This window comes from Monodon monoceros, unplaced genomic scaffold (assembly GCF_005190385.1).
Source record: "Monodon monoceros isolate NGI ecotype Baffin Bay Population unplaced genomic scaffold, NGI_Narwhal_1 Super_Scaffold_9, whole genome shotgun sequence".
Classification (NCBI taxonomy): Eukaryota; Metazoa; Chordata; class Mammalia; order Artiodactyla; family Monodontidae; genus Monodon; species Monodon monoceros.
The window spans coordinates 18,112,730-18,128,846 of NW_021703786.1; the positions used below are offsets into that span (position 1 = coordinate 18,112,730).

The following is a 16,117-nucleotide window of genomic DNA, read 5'->3' on the forward strand; positions in this document are numbered from 1 at the left end:
CCAGTTCAACAGGGTGAGGGACGCCGCCCGCTGCCTGCCTGGGACCACCCTGCCACCCTTCCCCCACCTCACACACAGGTTACTGCCCCTGGTCAGTGGCCCCCCCTCTACCCCCATCCCCCCTCTTCTACAACCAGGAGAGACGGGGGCTAGTACCCCAAGGAACGCAGGCGGCCATGAGAGCCAAAGCAGGACGGTGGAAGGAACCCGGAGCTGGGAGTCAGGGTCCCTGGGCTCTAGCCCTCGATGTGTTAACTAATTTGCCAGGCCCCTTCCCTCCTCTGTGCTGCGCTTTTCCCATCTGTAAAGCGAAGGGGTTGGGCAGGAATAACTTTGGAGGTCTCATCCAGCTTGGACAATTCTTTGCACCTCCGCCCCCCACCCCGTGGGGTTGTCCCGGACCCCTGTGTCTGCGAGGCAAGAGGCCAGTGTACTCTCTGGTTCCCTAGGATATGACCAGGGGCTGTGGCAGTTTGCTGGAGTGTGGGGCAAGTCGGATGAGGAACTGGGAGAAGGTCTGGGTGAGGACAAGAGGGCACTGAGTGTTCCCTGAACCACCCGTGACGACGGGGGCACAAGCCCTGACTTGGGGTTTCCTGGGGGCTCTCAGGAGAACTTGCCAGGCTGGAACTACACCTTCTGGCAGTGGTTCGATGGGGTCATGGAGGTGCTGAAGAAACATCACAAGCCCCATTGGAATGACGGGTGAGAGGAATGGGGTCTGGGAGGTCATGGGCTCAGGGGACAGGGGCTGCTGCCAGCAGTGACACTGTATGCTCGATGCACCCAGGGCCATCCTAGGTTTTGTGAATAAGCAACAGGCCCATGACCTGCTCATCAACAAGCCCGACGGCACCTTCTTGTTGCGCTTTAGCGACTCAGAAATAGGGGGCATCACCATTGCCTGGAAGTTTGACTCTCGTGAGTTCCCTACGTGCCCACACTCTAGCCCCAGTGGCCCTGTCTTCCATTTCCTCGTTGCCTGTTCTCCATCAGGCCTGCATCCTTAGAAGGTATCCGGTGGGAGAGATGGGACCTGAGCTTGGAGGGTGGGAGGAGTGTTGCTCAGAAGCACATTCCCTCTCTGTGGTTTTCCACTGGGGAGAACCTAAAATCATTGGCCTCCTGGACTCCAGAACTGCTGGGCGAGTCCTTCTCTGCCCTGACCCAGCCTTATTGGTATCTGCTTGCCCGTGGTCATTTCATTGCCCTATGCCGAGGAGCACAGGGGTGGGGTTGCCGTGCAGGCTAGTAAAAGCCCTGATGTCTCTGCAAGCCTGCCCTGAAGCCCCACAGCTCTGATCCTCCTCCCGAGGGCGGTGGGTTGTGGGAATGAGCTTGGCCTTTTCACAGCTGACCGTAACCTGTGGAATCTGAAGCCGTTCACCACGCGGGATTTCTCCATCCGGTCCCTGGCCGACCGGCTGGGGGACCTGAGCTATCTCATCTACGTGTTTCCCGACCGGCCCAAGGATGAGGTCTTCTCCAAGTACTATACTCCCGTGCTCGGTGCGTCCTGCCCAGATACTCCCGGGGCTAGGCAGTGGGGACGCCCCAAGAAGAGCCGAGGGGCTGTTTCCCCTGTGGGTGTTTGTCAGTGGGATGGTGCAAGGCACGTGGAGAGGATTTCAGGGCTCACAACTGAAGAAAGGGAAAGCAAAACCTCTGACCCAGCTTTCTTCCCTGCAAAGCAAAACACTGAGTGGGACCCACTTCCGTGCCCTTGGAGGAAGAGGCTGCAGTGCTGGGGGAGGAGCCATAATGCAAACCCACAGATAGTGGACTCCCATCTTGATCAGCTGCCCTCACCACTCTCCACCCTCAAACCTACCCTCAAGTTGAGTGTAGGAAGCAAAATGAGACTGAAGCCAGGGCCTGGGTGGTGTTTATTGTCAGCGGGTGTTTATTGGGAATCTGTGGGAAATTTCATCCCTGCTGAGGCCGCATGGCAATGTGGGGCGAGGCAGACTGCATAGGTGGGTTTCCACTCCCCTGGGAGCTCCCAGAGACTTCAGTTCTCATCACTGTTCTCCCCCCGCCCTCGGCAGCTAAAGCAGTGGACGGATACGTGAAGCCACAGATCAAGCAAGTGGTCCCTGAGTAAGTGTCCCGGGTCCAGCTCTGGTCTCCTGCTGCCTCTCTTCTCCTCTCACCCCCGCACCTGGCTCTCCTCACCCCTCACTGCCGCCCCTCCTGGGGAGGGAGCTGGGCTTGGTCACCAGGGCGTCGGTGCCCGGGGCCCCGCTCCTGCAGCCAGGGCCCCAGCCCTAGGGGGCACTCTGTCCTTCCGCACCTGAAAAAGACACGAAGGTGGCCCCCGAGCCCCTCCCCGCTGAGGCTGAGCTCTGCTTCCTCTCGCAGGTTTGTGAGCGCCTCTGCGGACTCTGCCGGGAGCAGCGCCACCTACATGGACCAGGCCCCCTCCCCAGCCGTGTGCCCCCAGGCTCATTATAACATGTACCCACAGAAGTAGGTTGTGTTCTCCTGGGGCTCAGAGGGGAGGAACTGGGCACTTGGCCTCAGGCTGGGCACCAGAGGGCTGGTGGGCAAGGAACCCAGAGCTCCTCTAGGTCTGAGATCACCCAGGCCAGGCCGGGCTCTGGCACATGCCCAGGTGCAGGGTGGGTGAGATCAGCCAATGAAAAGCATAGAGCATTTTGAAACTACACGTAGCAGGGTCCTTGCTCTGGTGCTGACTAGCTGTGTGACCTTGGGGAAATTACTGAGCCTCTCTGATGCTCAGTCTCCTCATCTGTAAAATGGAGGCAAAAAGACCTACCACGTGGGACTGGGGTCAGGATTAAGTGAGAGAGTGCAGGTAGAGCATTTAGCACAGATGAGACTGTTATAAGGGCTTGATACAGGGTAGCTATGGATGGGGTAGTTGTTCTTAGGAGTTGTGTGGGAACAGGGTGTCCATTGCTCCTCTCTGGAGTTCCCAGAGAAGAGAATTAATTCTCTTCCAAGCTGTGGGTGGCCTGCTGCCGTGGGACGACCGCAGGCTTGGGAGTCACAAAGACCTGAATTCCAATCCTGACTCCACCTGCCAACCAGGTGGCCCTGAACAAGTTTCCTAACATGATTGAGTCTCAGTTTCTTCCTCTATAAAGTGGAGTAAATACCTGCCTTATGAGTGGCTGTGAGGGTTGGTGTAACGTGGTTGAAAGGCCCAGGCCTTCATAGGTGCTCAGTGAATGGTGCCTGGGGTTTCACGGGCAGCTCATTCACCCAACTACCTCATTCCCCTGAGATCGCTCGATGAGGTCGTGAGCGATGAGACTAGAACTGGGGTGTCTCCCAACAAGCCAGTGACTGACTTATGCAACTTGGGGTGTGAGAGTCTAGCCAGAGCGGGTCCTGCTCCCATGAGACTCTGGTCTGAGTGGGGAGCAGGCTGGACGCTGTCCCCCAGGAGCTTGGGGCTGTGAGGCATGCCAGCTCCCTCTGACGTCCCTCTCTCTCTACCAGCCCTGACCCCGTCCTCGACCAGGATGGAGAATTTGACCTGGATGAGACCATGGATGTGGCTCGGCACGTGGAGGAACTCTTACGACGCCCTATGGACAGTCTGGACCCCCGCCTCTCCCCACCTACTGGTCTCTTCACCTCTGCCAGAGGCTCGCTCTCGTGAATGTTTGTTTGAACCCTGCACTTCTCTTTGGAAACGTGCAGGGTTCATATTCATTGTGATTTTGTTTCTGTATCGCTGTGCATATTGATGCCTTTGCCGGCAGCACGTGTCCACATGCATATGCGCACGTTTGTGTACAAGGTGTGCCTGCCTCGCCTTTGCAGTCCTAGGTATGTGGCTGCCTTTTTCTTCAGATGGAGGCATTCCAAGAGCCCACTGGGTCTGTCTGTTGTGGAAGAGACTGAGCTGCTTTTGTAGTTGCAGGTACGCGGGGCAGGCAAACCTATTCCTGCCAGAGCCTTTGTCTGCTCAGTAGCTATTTGAATGGAATGATTCAAGAAGGGAAAGGAGACAGGTAACGTCTCTAAGCTCAAGTTTTACTCCTGAGTTAGATGCTTTGCCTCCCAAGTGTGTGTGCATATATATATGTGCATCTGCTCTCGTACAGAGCAACATACACGTTGGTCTCTTGGTTCTTCCCCTCAGGATGGAGGTTGGAAGAATCAAGAGACCAGTTCTGAGTGATATTTTATACTTTATCTAATGACTATGGACTCCAGGCTTTTTGTGAACTGAGAGCTAATCTAGGCCATCCGCGGTCATGTCCCTAACACGGCAGAAATGGGTCTTTTGCATCGGGCCTGTCAGAGCTGCTCTGAGGATGGAGTTTCTTGGCCTCTTGGTCCCCAGCCAGGGGGCTCCAGCTTCAAGTGTATAATGCTGCTGCCCGCATTCCTGCTCTTTCCATCCCATATCCCCTTTCCTCCATCTGGCCCCAGCCTTCTTTCCTCACCTGTCTGCAACCTTGCTTACTTATGGAAGAGGTGGGGGTGGGGAGTGGGGGAGGGACTGGTCTAGGATGTGGTGAACAGGAGGCCCAGGACTTGCATTGTTGATCCCCAAACCCCTCCTGGAAAAAACCTGCAGCAAGAGGCAGCACCAGGGGCTTGCAGCTCACCTGTGGAGTTTGGAGGGAGGGGTAAAAGCTGATCGAGGCCCACTCTGCTGGGAGGTAGAACCTGGAATAGGCCTCATCACAGTTGCATAACTGGCTGTGGTCTGCGAAGGCCTCGCTCCCGACCTCACATGCTCCTCCCTCTGAATCTGCCACACGCAGCCAGGGGCAGCTGACAGTGGAAGGAGTCCCAGAAGGAGTCCCAGGTTGAAACATCTCTCAAGGAAGGTGGGGACAGGAAGCATCTGTACAAAGGCTACACATTTGTGTAAACAGTGTTTTTGAATAAAATATTTTTTTTCATAAATTTGCTGGAATGGCTCCTGGGTCATGGGGACCGCTGGAGTCGTTTTGTTCCTCTCCTCCCGCGTAGCTGGTGCTGTAAGGTGTAGCTTGAAGCTGCCAGTCGGCTCCCATTTCTGTGGTTTTAAGGGTGCCATCCCCACCCCAATACTTTAAGTGCCTCTCAGAAGACTAGAGAACTTGAGGTCTTGGGAAAAGATGGGGCAGGAATTACCGGGGGCAGGGGAGAACTTTGGTCCCTGCCTCTCCTTATGAGCTGCTGCTATAAGCAGTCTCCAAGGTGGCAGCTGAGCGCCAGCGCCCAGACCATTCTCAACCCCTCTGGATGGAAGATGGCGGGGGGGGGGGGGGGGGGAAGCTGCAGGAGCCTCACAACGGTCCTTCCTCCCCCGGCCTCTTCCCAGAGACCAGCAGGTGGCACCATCCCCCTGTTCCTGCGTTTTCAAACGGTCGGCCTGAGCCTGGGAGGGAGGCTGGGGCAAGCGGACAGTCTCCCCATTTGGCCCCATTGGCATCGGGGATCCAGGGGCTGTCGCCGAGGGCCGGGGCGGGGGCGGGGAACAAGAGCCTATGACAAGGTTTCTTCAGGGCTCAAAGCGAGGGAAGAAGGGCTTGCAGCCCGCCTGGACAGGCGCAGGGGCCCGGCGCGGGGCTGGCGGGGGTGGGGGGGAGGGGAGGCAGCCGCCGAGCCGGGAGCGCGCTAATCCGGAGCTGCATCTCTGCAGGGGAGGGCGGCGCGTATCTCCCGCACCGGCTCGTCTCCATGGTGTTCGGCGCGGGGGGGAGGGAGCCAGGCGAGTGCGCGCCGCGGTCTGTGAATTATCACCACCCACGGCCCGGGGCCCGCAGCCGCGGCCCGTTAAGTGTTGACCCACGGAGCGAACTGAAGAGAAAGTGATAATGGAGCCAACTGTGGAAGGGGAGGCCTGGGGTGGTGGGAGTGTCTGCGCCCCAACCCCTCTTAGGTAGCTTATCTGACCCCAGACAGGACACCGCGCCTTGCAAAGGTCCCGGGAGGGAGGGCGGAGGGAGGCAGGAAGAGGGAGCAGGAAGGCCTCCACTCAAGCTGCCTCCGTGCGGGAGGGGCCGGACCCCTGGCTCCTCCAGGTACCCCTGAGCTGGAGGCTGGCGGCTAATGTTAAGATGGGAGGCGCTCGGTGCCCCAGAGGCGGGCCTGTGTCTACTCAGGCATGAGAGGCTAAGGCCACCAGCCCGGGGCCGGGGTCAACCACCTCCTCTCAAGACCCAGGCTCAGCCTGTAAGACCCCTTCAGAGCTGAAGCAGGGGAAGAGGGACCACCCCGAGCCTCCAGCCAGACAGAGCTGCCGTGCCAGCAGACGGTTGCTATATAACTTTTATTTCTGGAAGGTAAAGTAGATACAGCAATATACAAAAAAAAAAAGAAAGAAAAAACCCACAATAATATAAATTTTTACACTATTAAGTAAGTATACATTGAAATTTGAATGCAGTGGGCAGGACAGCATCTCACAAACCACCGTGTGGGTAGCTTAGGCATCCATGGGAATCCCTCGGCTGGGCAGGGGTCAGGCAGGCAGGTCCTGGAGGACTGCGTTTTTTAAAGGAGGGACCAAAACAAGTCTCAGCTCCTCTCAGGGCTTTTGCTATAATCAGGGTTAAAACCAGAAACACATGCGACCTAAAAGCCACAGGGTTTTAGTTTCTGCTCCAGCGAAGCCGGGATCCTCACCTGAGGTCCCTCGAGTTAAGCTAATTATGATCTAGAGAGTGTTGCTAAAGGGAGATTGCTCCGTACCACCTATGAAACCCCTGTTTGTCTTGGAGAGAAGGTCTCGTCCCCTTCCTTCAAAAACTGGTGAATTTGGGTGTAACGCACAGCATTCCCTAGAAACTCTGGTCGACTGAGACAAGGTAGTTGTGGACCACCCAGTCTGGCCGTGCCTCTGGGTCTGAGGAGGCCCCGTGTCAGAGCCCACCTCTCACGCTGCTAAGTGTTCTGAGGTGCACAGGAAATGCCAGTTGTCCTGCCTCACCGAGGGGGCCCCCATGTGGAGGAGAGGTCACCAGCGCTGGGGGAAGGCTGGGATGTACACTCCCTCATGTGAGGGACGGACCTCGAGTTTATCACTAAGCCTCTGCCCCTGGCTTAACCAAGTGAAGAAGTGATTACAGGTGCCGTAGGAAATCACCAAGAAGCTGGGATAAGAACCATAATCCCTGAGCTCAACTAGACCCTTGACTGGGGCCCCACAGTCTGACTCATGTTCGACCTGTAGCTCTCTCCCTCTTATTCCAGGAGGTCCTGAGACCAGGATGCCTAAAGCAAACAGGACAAGGGACCTTTAGACATGGGAAGGAGCCATGCCACAAGAGGGGCTCAGGTAAACTGGGGGAGAGGAAGAATCATCCCATCCCTTAGAAGGCACCCACAGAAACCACGCAGGCTCGGAAACAGGGGCGAAGTCCGGGGAGGAAAGGCGAGCAGGCTGTAAGTGCCCCTCTGCCCAGCCTCACCTACTAACAGGCCAGTAGGTGAAAGGGGAAAATAAAAATTTTGTTTATCAAAAAAAGTCTAAAATGTTTAGGGTCTCCTTCAACCTTCCTATATGAAAACCAAAGGCCAAGCCACATCTTCAGATGTCTGTCAAGGGCTGGATCTGAAGCTCATGTCAGGGTTTATATAAATTATCAGCCTGAAGAAAGCTGAATGCCTAAAGCACCAAGGAGGAAATTAACTGAGTTTTCTTAAATACAGAAAAGGCTATGCTGATACAGTGTTTTTTTGCCCTTTAAAAAAATTTTTTTTTTTAAGTTTAAAAAGAAACCTAGAGGCTTTGAAAGTCCTATCTTCTATTTGAACGTTAGCAAGGTTAAAAGTGCAATGCCAGGAGGATGTAGCTAGAGACAACTGTGGCATTAGCTTACAGAAATAGGCAGAGGGATGCCGCTGGCACCAGAGGCACTTGTCTGACAATGACAACAAGCTGCTGAGAAAGGCGGGCAGGGGGGCAAAAAAGACATTTCCTCTTTCTCCCTCTCGCCACCCCTTCCACACCCCCTGGTCACAGCCTCAGAGAGCGCATTCTTATTTGCATTTAGATAAAAGCATATCACCCACATTCACTCATTTCTCTATTTTAAAAGGTGCCCAGATTGCTCAAAGATAACCGAAATGAGAGACGACAAAAAAATCTGGAACCACAGAGTTGGGAGTTGAGCTGATCTGGGCTTGGGCTGTTTAAGGGCTGGTGGAACATGGGTCAGTGCCTCTGTCACCTCTCTCTGCAGCTTCCATCCTCGGCTTCTCACATGGGGGAGGTAGCGCACTCCGAGGTCAGCTCCATGTCGAACGTGAGGGATTCTGGGGGGACACACAGGGAGAGCCAGTTCAGTCGCCTGAGCCCCACAGCTGGCGGGGCCCGCACCCCTAGCTTTTCGGGGCACAGAAGCTCGGGCTGCCACTGCCATCTAGTCTCCTGCCCCTGCCCCTTGGTCATCAAGATGGGGTCAGAGAATCCAGATTCTCTCCCCTCCCTTCTGGAAGGGCTCAGCCTTCTTCCTACCTTAACTCATTCCCAACTCTCCAGGTTTAAAGAAGCTCTAAGGCTGCCCTGTTGAACACAGCAGGCTGGAGCCACTTGGGATGTGACTGTCCCAACCGAGGTAGGCTGTGGTTATAAAACGCGGGGCAGGTTTCAAAGACTTAGTACGAAAGAAAACCTCATTCATTTTTTTCTTTTTTTTTTTTAGCTGCACCGCACGTGCATCTTGCGGGGATCTTAGTTCCCCGACCAGGGACTGACCCCATGCCCCATGCAGGGCAAGCGTGGAGTCCTAACCACTGGACCGCCAGGGAAATCCCACACTCATTTGTCTCTAACGTGCAGAAATGCCACTATTTTGGATTTACTGGGCTAAAGAAAATACATTTGTAAAATTAACCTCACCTGTTCCTTTTCACTGTTTTTAACATGGCTGCTAGAAAATTTACTCTGGCATGGGGGTGCTCGTGTCTATAGGACAGCGCTGTTCGAGAACTCCTTCTATCAATCCAGGTGCCCCTCGCTTGGCTGTGCACATGGGAGCATCACACCAAGGGGACTGACTTCCCTCACAGGGACAGAGTCCGGCAACCACATACTCACCAAACTGCCCTCCTGCTGAGGGCTCAGCACCTTCACCATTATTTCCAAACTGCATCAATGAATCTAAAGTGCGGGGGGACATCGGCAGGTCAATGGTATTGCTGCAGGTCGTTCTGTAGGAAATGGGGAGCAGCAGGAGGGGAGAGGGCCGGGTTGACAAGACACAATGGAGAAAAAAAAAAAAGAACAAAACACACACACACAAGCCATCAAACTCTGGTCTCCAACAGAAAAATAAAAGCTCAAGCTTTTTAAACACACGAGGTCACTTTGAGGACTGAGCATAGCTCGGAGGGTTCCAACCCTTCACAAGAGAACTCTCACCCGGTGTCCTGTTCCCAGGGATAACTGAGGACATTAGAAATGGAGGCAAAATTAGGAAGGGAAGCCACTTACGGTGTCACACAGATGAACTTAGTCTTCAGGTATGGGGCAGCACCTGGGTAGAAGAAAACTCGGGCTTACTGACTGTGATTCCACTCTTGGGTACCAGGCAGCAGGAAGCCGGCTGCCTCCCCAGGGCTGACTTGAAACTCACTCCATCCTTGACCAGAGATTGTCTGGAACTTCCGTCTCCCCTCAGGGCTGCCCTCCCTCACTGTATACTCTGATGTTCCAGTGCTTGCAGCTGGAAGCTCGGTTCTTTCCCTCAAACCTTCCTGAGACTTTTCAGCCGACCCTGGTCCCACCCGAGCTCAGATGAGCTCCAGCCTTGTGTTCATTCTTCCCCTCGATCATGTAAAGAGTTTAACTGCCTGGATGTGGACTGAGGATTGTATTCTAGCCTGGTTGTATCTCTTAGATTGAGTCCCCCGCATGCAGGACTGAGCCCACGCAGTCTGGGCACCCCGTCCTGCTCAGATACCGAAGTCACCGAGTCTTTAAGGGAGCGTGGAAACGGCTAATATGCAGTTCCAAAGCTGAGGGTGACACCTTCTGTTCCCATCAGCACTTATCTGCCTCTATTACATTTCTCGGTGAGGGTATTAGTAACCCCCCAGTTGAATAACTACAGCACACAGAAGAGCCTCTCGGTGGGGAGGATGGCTCTGGACTGGGTGACAGGAGGCCTTACGTCTTCAACAGCTAAGAGATCCGGCCAAGGGCTTTTCTCTCTCGAGTATAAAATAAGAGGGAGGCAGAAGAGGGAGGGGCCCATCTTGGTCATTTATGATTCTTGTTCTACAGTTAGAAATGTGAAGACTGAAATAAATGAATTTTAAGTGCTAAATGCTTACAGCAAGAGGTCAAAGAGCCCTGGAGACACTGGCATGGAATTTGGGGGATTCAGGTGAACAAACCACTGAGGAGGCATGGAGCGGGGCAGGGTGGGGTGGGCTGAGAGAAGCACAGCTATAAAGCTTGGGGCTTACGGTGAAACTGAGGGATCAGAAAGTACAATGACAGCCTGAGAAAGGGCATTGCCGAGGGGCCCTTAGACTCCCATATGAGTTTATTTTTGGCCAAGAAATAGGTTAACTCAGTACCGAATCCAAAGAAGCTATCAAAGCAGGGTTCTGGTGTCTTATGAATCCATTTTGGCCCACACCTGAGGGGAGCTGACACCCCAGACAGAAAAGGGTTTAATTCCCTAACTGATCAACGTTGCTGAAAAAAACACCTTCGGCCTGAGATGCCACAGTAGAAGCAAAGGAGAACTAAGACTAAAAGCTGATTTATGGCTCCGTACAAGGTTGTAAATGTACTTATCTAATTTGTAAGATAAGGAATTTGTCATTTCTACAGAGGAATGTCTCCCTCAAGCCATGAGGAAATACCGTGTGAGCTTCTGAGTGAGAAGGAGGGAAGAGTCCTGGGAAGATAATCTAGGAGATAGATTTATCTCCTAGAGACAATAAAACTCTCAGGACGAGGGACCTCCCTGGTAGCACAGTGGTTAAGAATCCACCTGCCAATGAAGGGGACACGGGTTTGAGCCCTAGTCTGGGAAGATCCCACATGCCGTGGAGCAACTAACGAGCTCTCTAAAAATGGGCTCATACTTTAAAAAAAAAACAACCTTCAGGATGGGAACGGAGAGGAAATGGTCAGCTGCTCAACTCTGGAGGACCCCACATGCAGCCTGCCGGCGCCCCACACCTGCTGACCCATTTGCCATGCTCACACCCAGCCCCAGGAGGCAGACAAGCACTCAAGTAATTAGTTCCCTTCCTGTGACTGCCAGTCTTGCCCCTGAGGAAACACTGAGGTCTCTAGGCAGGAAAGGGCCTTGCCTCCCAGTCACACAGGAGGCTTGAGGGAGGGCGCAGCCTCAGACTTGCAACTTGGACCTTGAAAGCAAAATTAGTCAAGGGCCCAGCACTTGGACCTAAATGCCTTCTGCAGAAGGAACAGGGTAGTGTGATGGGGGCTGATAAACAGATCTCCCAACCGAAGCACAACGTGGGAGGAGAGATAAGGGGCAGACAGGAAGTGAGAGTTACGCTGGCCTAGAGTGTGGCCAACCCCAGAACAAAGGAAAAAGGAAAGTCAATTGCCAATTAGCCCCAACTCCCTCTTCTAAGTCTAGTTCTTCTCACCCCAAGAGATCCCTCACAGGGAACTCCTGTGAAAAAGTGGGAAGGAAGCTGGTGGGTTTGTGTTTGTGTGCGGGAGAGCTCTTTGTACAAAAACAGTTTTTTCCAAAGCAACTGGGGCAGGGAAGCCAACCTCAAAGGATCCCTTTAAACCACTACTGGCTCTGTGATTAAGAAAACTTAAATAAAAACAGAGAACAGCAAATTATAGTGTTCTCATCAGGATGTGGACAGAGAACCCAGCGTCTGAGCCCCAGACGCCCATGGGAACAGACTAGGGGGCTCTGCCCTCCACGCTGGCGGTGGTGCTAGAGAGCGAGGGTTTAGTGTGGAAAATGTATGTATAACTTACATAAGCACATGGGCTCTTGCACATTAAAAAACATCTTATTTTCAAGAGCTGCACATTCAAAGGACCAATTCCACGCCCCTCCCACCAGTGGCTGTCTTTCCCTTCAATCACCACTCTTGTGCTCTTAAACCATGTTCCAGCGCTGCTAACACTCATTTCCTCCAGAAAGCCTTTCTTCATCCCTCTTGGCGCTGCTCACATTGTTCCGTGATGGGGAAAAGGAAACACGCTAGGCTGAAGTCTGAGTCACAAACCTTCCAGCATCTGCTCTGTAAGAAGTGCTGTGCTGGCCGGGCATCCTGTTTCTAGAGAATTCTGCCCTCGCTTTCTCTCCACGGTGTTTCAGGTATGGCTGGGTGTGTGCAGGCTGCTTCCCCCTTGAGACTGGTGCTTCTTGTAGGGCAGAGCCTGGTGACTGATTCCTCTCCTCTCTCTAACCCCATCAGCCACCCCCAAAGGCACTCACTACAAAGTTCTTTCCCAGAAAGAGGTTCTTCAGGCATTTACCTTATCTGTCCTCCCAGGATCCTACAATTTCCCACTTTTCCCCAGAACTAAATGGCTGTCGTGGAAAATCAACAACTACCTGGGTCAGCTTCGGGATGCTCCTGGCTCTCTGGCCGGCAGTACTTTCCGAACGCCTCCTCCTTTGGAATGTCAGGGTAGAGATAGACCAGCGGAGACACGAGGATGTTGGTGGCATCCATGATCTTATAGCCCATGATGATTTCAGCAAACGACATGTTGTTCAGCTGCTGCTTGGTGTATGGTTCCACCGACTGGATCTGGGTCTTACCTGTCAGGGGAAATGGGAAGGGAAGACTCAGGTGATCTCAGAGAAAACTACCTGATTTATTTTCCCTCAAGGGGAAAAGGCTTATGCCAACCCAGCGCTCGATACCCTGAATATCCTGCCCAGTCGCCTGGCACTGGGGAAATGTTCAGCTGGCTTCGGGAGTGGCTATCCAGCTGGGCCACAGGTAATACACTTGGATAACTATTTACATAAGATATATTAACAGGGTAGGGAAGAAAGGAGATGAAGCATGAAATTTAAATAGGCAAATATTAGTCCCTGGAGCCAGCAAAACAAAACTGGCAAACCAATCCTCCAGCTGGTAGAATTTAGAGAAAAGAAGTCACCCTGATGTGCCTTTCAAGTCTGAGGCAGGGGGGCGCGAGGCCATCTCTGCCCACCAGGGGGCAGCCTGTGTCTGAAACCAGCAGAGGCAACGGCGGCAGCGGCGCTCACCACCAGGTGGGGTGGGGAAAAGCCAAGCATACCGCTGATGTCCTTCTCCACCCAAGTGAAGGTGACTCCTCCTTCTTTGCTGCTTTCACTGAATCTCAGCAGGAAGGTGCCTGGGGGCTTGGTGCTCAAGATGGCCCGCTCCCTCTCCTTACTGATAAAGCCCATTATGTACCTGGAGGCAAAGAGGAGAAACAGCAAGATTCGGGCTGAGGGTTGCCCTGCTGTTGGCCTGCTGGGAGAGCAGGGGACTTGTCACACCTGCGCACCCTGCCAGACACAAGAGTTCCAACCTACCCTTCATTCCAAAGGGCCAGGATGTACTTTTTCACAAGGTCAATGATATTGTCCAGCCAGACCCAGAAGGAGAAGCCCTTGCCGGCCATGTTTTCCTGGAGAAAAGAATAATGGGAAAGCCAAGTCCACCACCATCCCAGGCTTTTCCTTCCTAGGGGTGAGGTGCCACCAAAATCCTCAGGCCCATCTAGCCTCAGGCAGGTGCTACTGGCCGCTGGACCAAGAGCCTAGGGCCTTCAGGCCCAGCGTCCTCCATGACCTCCCAGCAGGTAATGCACTCCTCCCCCTCCCCCTCCCGTGAGGCAGCCACACAGAGTTCACACGGTTGCTTACTTTGCAAAATTTAGCCCACGTGATCTGACACCCTGAATAGTTCACACCAGGTCCTGAAGGAAAAATAATAATAAAGTAATATAATTTTCAGTTTTGAATCAAGATCTTATTTCTTCAAACAGAACACGTGCACAACTGCCCCACGATAGGCCCTGAAACCGTGGGTTTTCGTGTATTTGAATGTTGCCACTGTTGTGTGCATATGGTGCACCGTCTGCCCCACACCCGACCCCATCATTTGACACCGCCCCCCGCCCCAGTTGTTGTTTAGCCCAGCTGCCCTCACTAGCCTCGTGTGGTGGTCCGGGGACCAACAGCACACACTAAGAAGCTGACAGCTTGAGTTACAGGGTCACATTTGGTGGCAGCATAGAACAAAGCATAGGTAGCACGCAAGGCATTCTACTAAGGCTTTGTTTCCAGGGAGAAATTTAAAAACAAGCCTACGGTTTCTTGAAGAAACAGACAGGGATACCAAGCCTCTAGCTCTAACACGCACTTAAAATATCTTCCGATGGTTGGATAAAGTAGTGCCCTGGAAGGGTGAGGGAGACAGCCACCAAGAGAAAAGAAATCTGCCTCCCGCCTCATAAAAACAACCCCCAGGATGCACACCTCCTCTGTGTCCTGACTCCCTGACCTGCTGGAGCACATGTGTTCTGGCCCCGGCACAGCACCTTGCTCAGTAAACTCTTCTGAATGAACAGCCCCATGGGCCAGATTCCTTTTCCGAGGAGGGTGAGGGGAGAAGAGGTAAAGTGCTGACCTAAGAGTTTCTCCGCCAGCGTTGTCAACTGCTCGATGCTCAGCCCGCGCTTGGTGGTGGAGGAGAACTGCCAGCTCAGCACCTCGGCCACTTGATCCCACGTTCCAATTGGGGGCTTGGTGAAAAAGTTCACGTTCTATTGGAAATGACACGTTTACCCCTTTAGATGAGAGGGCGGTGCCTGATGAGCTGCGCTAGGTACTGTGACAGCCCCGAGGCACCGAGAAGTCTCAGGAAAAATGGGGGCCCGACTCACCTTGGGGTTGTTGGTCAGCATGTTATACCACAGGATGGATGCCCAGGCGTTGGGCATCTGACAGATGTTGGAGATCACCACAACTGGCAAGGAGTGGGTCTGTGGAGGGAGCGGGGAATGAGCTGGGGAGGCAGAAGGCCCTCGTGCCTTCCAAAACCTCTTCACACATATCCAGCATATCCCGCAGGGTTTGGAATAAAGGACAGGCCGCGGTGGAGCACACCCGCTTCCAGCCCTCAGGGAGGAGCGGGGCTGAGTCAGCTCAACACCCAGAGCGGAAAGAATGCCGAACTCGGCGGCTGTCTGAACATCACCAGGAACTTGTAAAGCTAACTTGCTCACGGTGGACTCACAGTCCACGGATTCCCCATTTAAAACACCTGCAAGGCATCCTCCACGAATCGAAGCTGTACCTGCCCATTAAACAGAGAGATCCCAGGGATCAAAGACTAGGGTTCCTGCTTTTCCCGGTGTATCTTTAATTTAAAGATCAAGAAAGTTGGGGAAAGAGCATGTAAATGCCATGATTGTCTGTATACTAAAGACATTGGTTGTTGAAAGACTGTTTTGCCCAAACTTTATAAAGTCAGCAAGGATCAATGTCTAAATACGAGTTTTTATATCAAGTTTGCTGAAAGCTGAGTAGACATGTATCTTCTAAGCACTCAGGCAAGACTTTACTCTCAGGTGGGATACTAAGGATTCTGGGTAGGAAGAGAAGCAAAAGTAAACACAGTGCTTAGCAAAGAGTCACCATTCCACCTTCTGGAGTAAAAACCTCAACTAGAAGAAGTCTTGTCCTGAATTACCACTGCATGCAGCCCTACCCAGTTCTGTCACAGAACCCACCTCTAGGTCAATCTTGAGGCCTTGGTGATACACCTCAGTCTCAAAGGTGATCAGGTGCAGCTCTTCAGTCACAATCAGGGAGGCCTACAAGAAGAAGAAGGACGCTGTTCCTCAGAGAGGATGGTAATCAGTCCTGACGCCACCACTACACCATCCAGAAGGGTAATCCACCAGGTGGCCACAGACACAACTGGAGCACGTGGTCTCTTCAACACTATCACTCTCCAGCGCTATGGGCCTCAACCTGACCTCCTACTAGCTTTATTGTGATACTAAGGAGATCCAATAGGTTATGTATAAAATGGGTAAGGCACAAAGAATGACAAAACAGTGAACACCTGTGTACCCACCACCCAGTTTAAGGGAAAGACCATCACTACTGAGGTTCTCTGGGCACCCTTCCCAACCCCAACCATCCCTGTGCCTCCTCCCTCAGAATTAATGGCTATTTTGTCTTTTGAG

The 16,117-nt window shown here is 53.2% G+C and overlaps 2 protein-coding genes across 6 annotated transcripts in view; one reads left to right on the forward strand and one right to left on the reverse strand.

The window, feature by feature from the left end:
- Positions 1–4,871, forward strand: part of LOC114888977 (signal transducer and activator of transcription 5A-like) — an 18,269-nt gene extending 13,398 nt beyond the window's left edge. The window contains exons 6-12 of the mRNA XM_029211681.1: positions 450–521; positions 611–705; positions 791–921; positions 1,354–1,509; positions 2,049–2,100; positions 2,362–2,469; positions 3,469–4,871. Of these exons, the coding sequence (XP_029067514.1) occupies positions 450–521; positions 611–705; positions 791–921; positions 1,354–1,509; positions 2,049–2,100; positions 2,362–2,469; positions 3,469–3,631 (777 nt within the window). The 3' untranslated portion in view covers positions 3,632–4,871. The remainder of the gene's footprint in view (positions 1–449; positions 522–610; positions 706–790; positions 922–1,353; positions 1,510–2,048; positions 2,101–2,361; positions 2,470–3,468) is intronic.
- A 1,354-nt stretch (positions 4,872–6,225) lies between these two features.
- Positions 6,226–16,117, reverse strand: part of STAT3 (signal transducer and activator of transcription 3) — a 63,677-nt gene continuing 53,785 nt past the window's right edge. The window contains exons 15-24 of one of the 5 annotated variants that reach the window (XM_029212536.1): positions 15,656–15,739; positions 14,807–14,905; positions 14,551–14,686; positions 13,785–13,837; positions 13,452–13,546; positions 13,190–13,329; positions 12,489–12,701; positions 9,413–9,455; positions 9,017–9,129; positions 6,226–8,232 (exon numbers count right to left, since the gene is read on the reverse strand). In XM_029212536.1, the coding sequence (XP_029068369.1) occupies positions 8,177–8,232; positions 9,017–9,129; positions 9,413–9,455; positions 12,489–12,701; positions 13,190–13,329; positions 13,452–13,546; positions 13,785–13,837; positions 14,551–14,686; positions 14,807–14,905; positions 15,656–15,739 (1,032 nt within the window). In that variant the 3' untranslated portion in view covers positions 6,226–8,176. The remainder of the gene's footprint in view (positions 8,233–9,016; positions 9,130–9,412; positions 9,456–12,488; positions 12,702–13,189; positions 13,330–13,451; positions 13,547–13,784; positions 13,838–14,550; positions 14,687–14,806; positions 14,906–15,655; positions 15,740–16,117) is intronic. The other 4 variants (XM_029212539.1, XM_029212538.1, XM_029212540.1 and 1 more) reach the window with 4 other exon arrangements.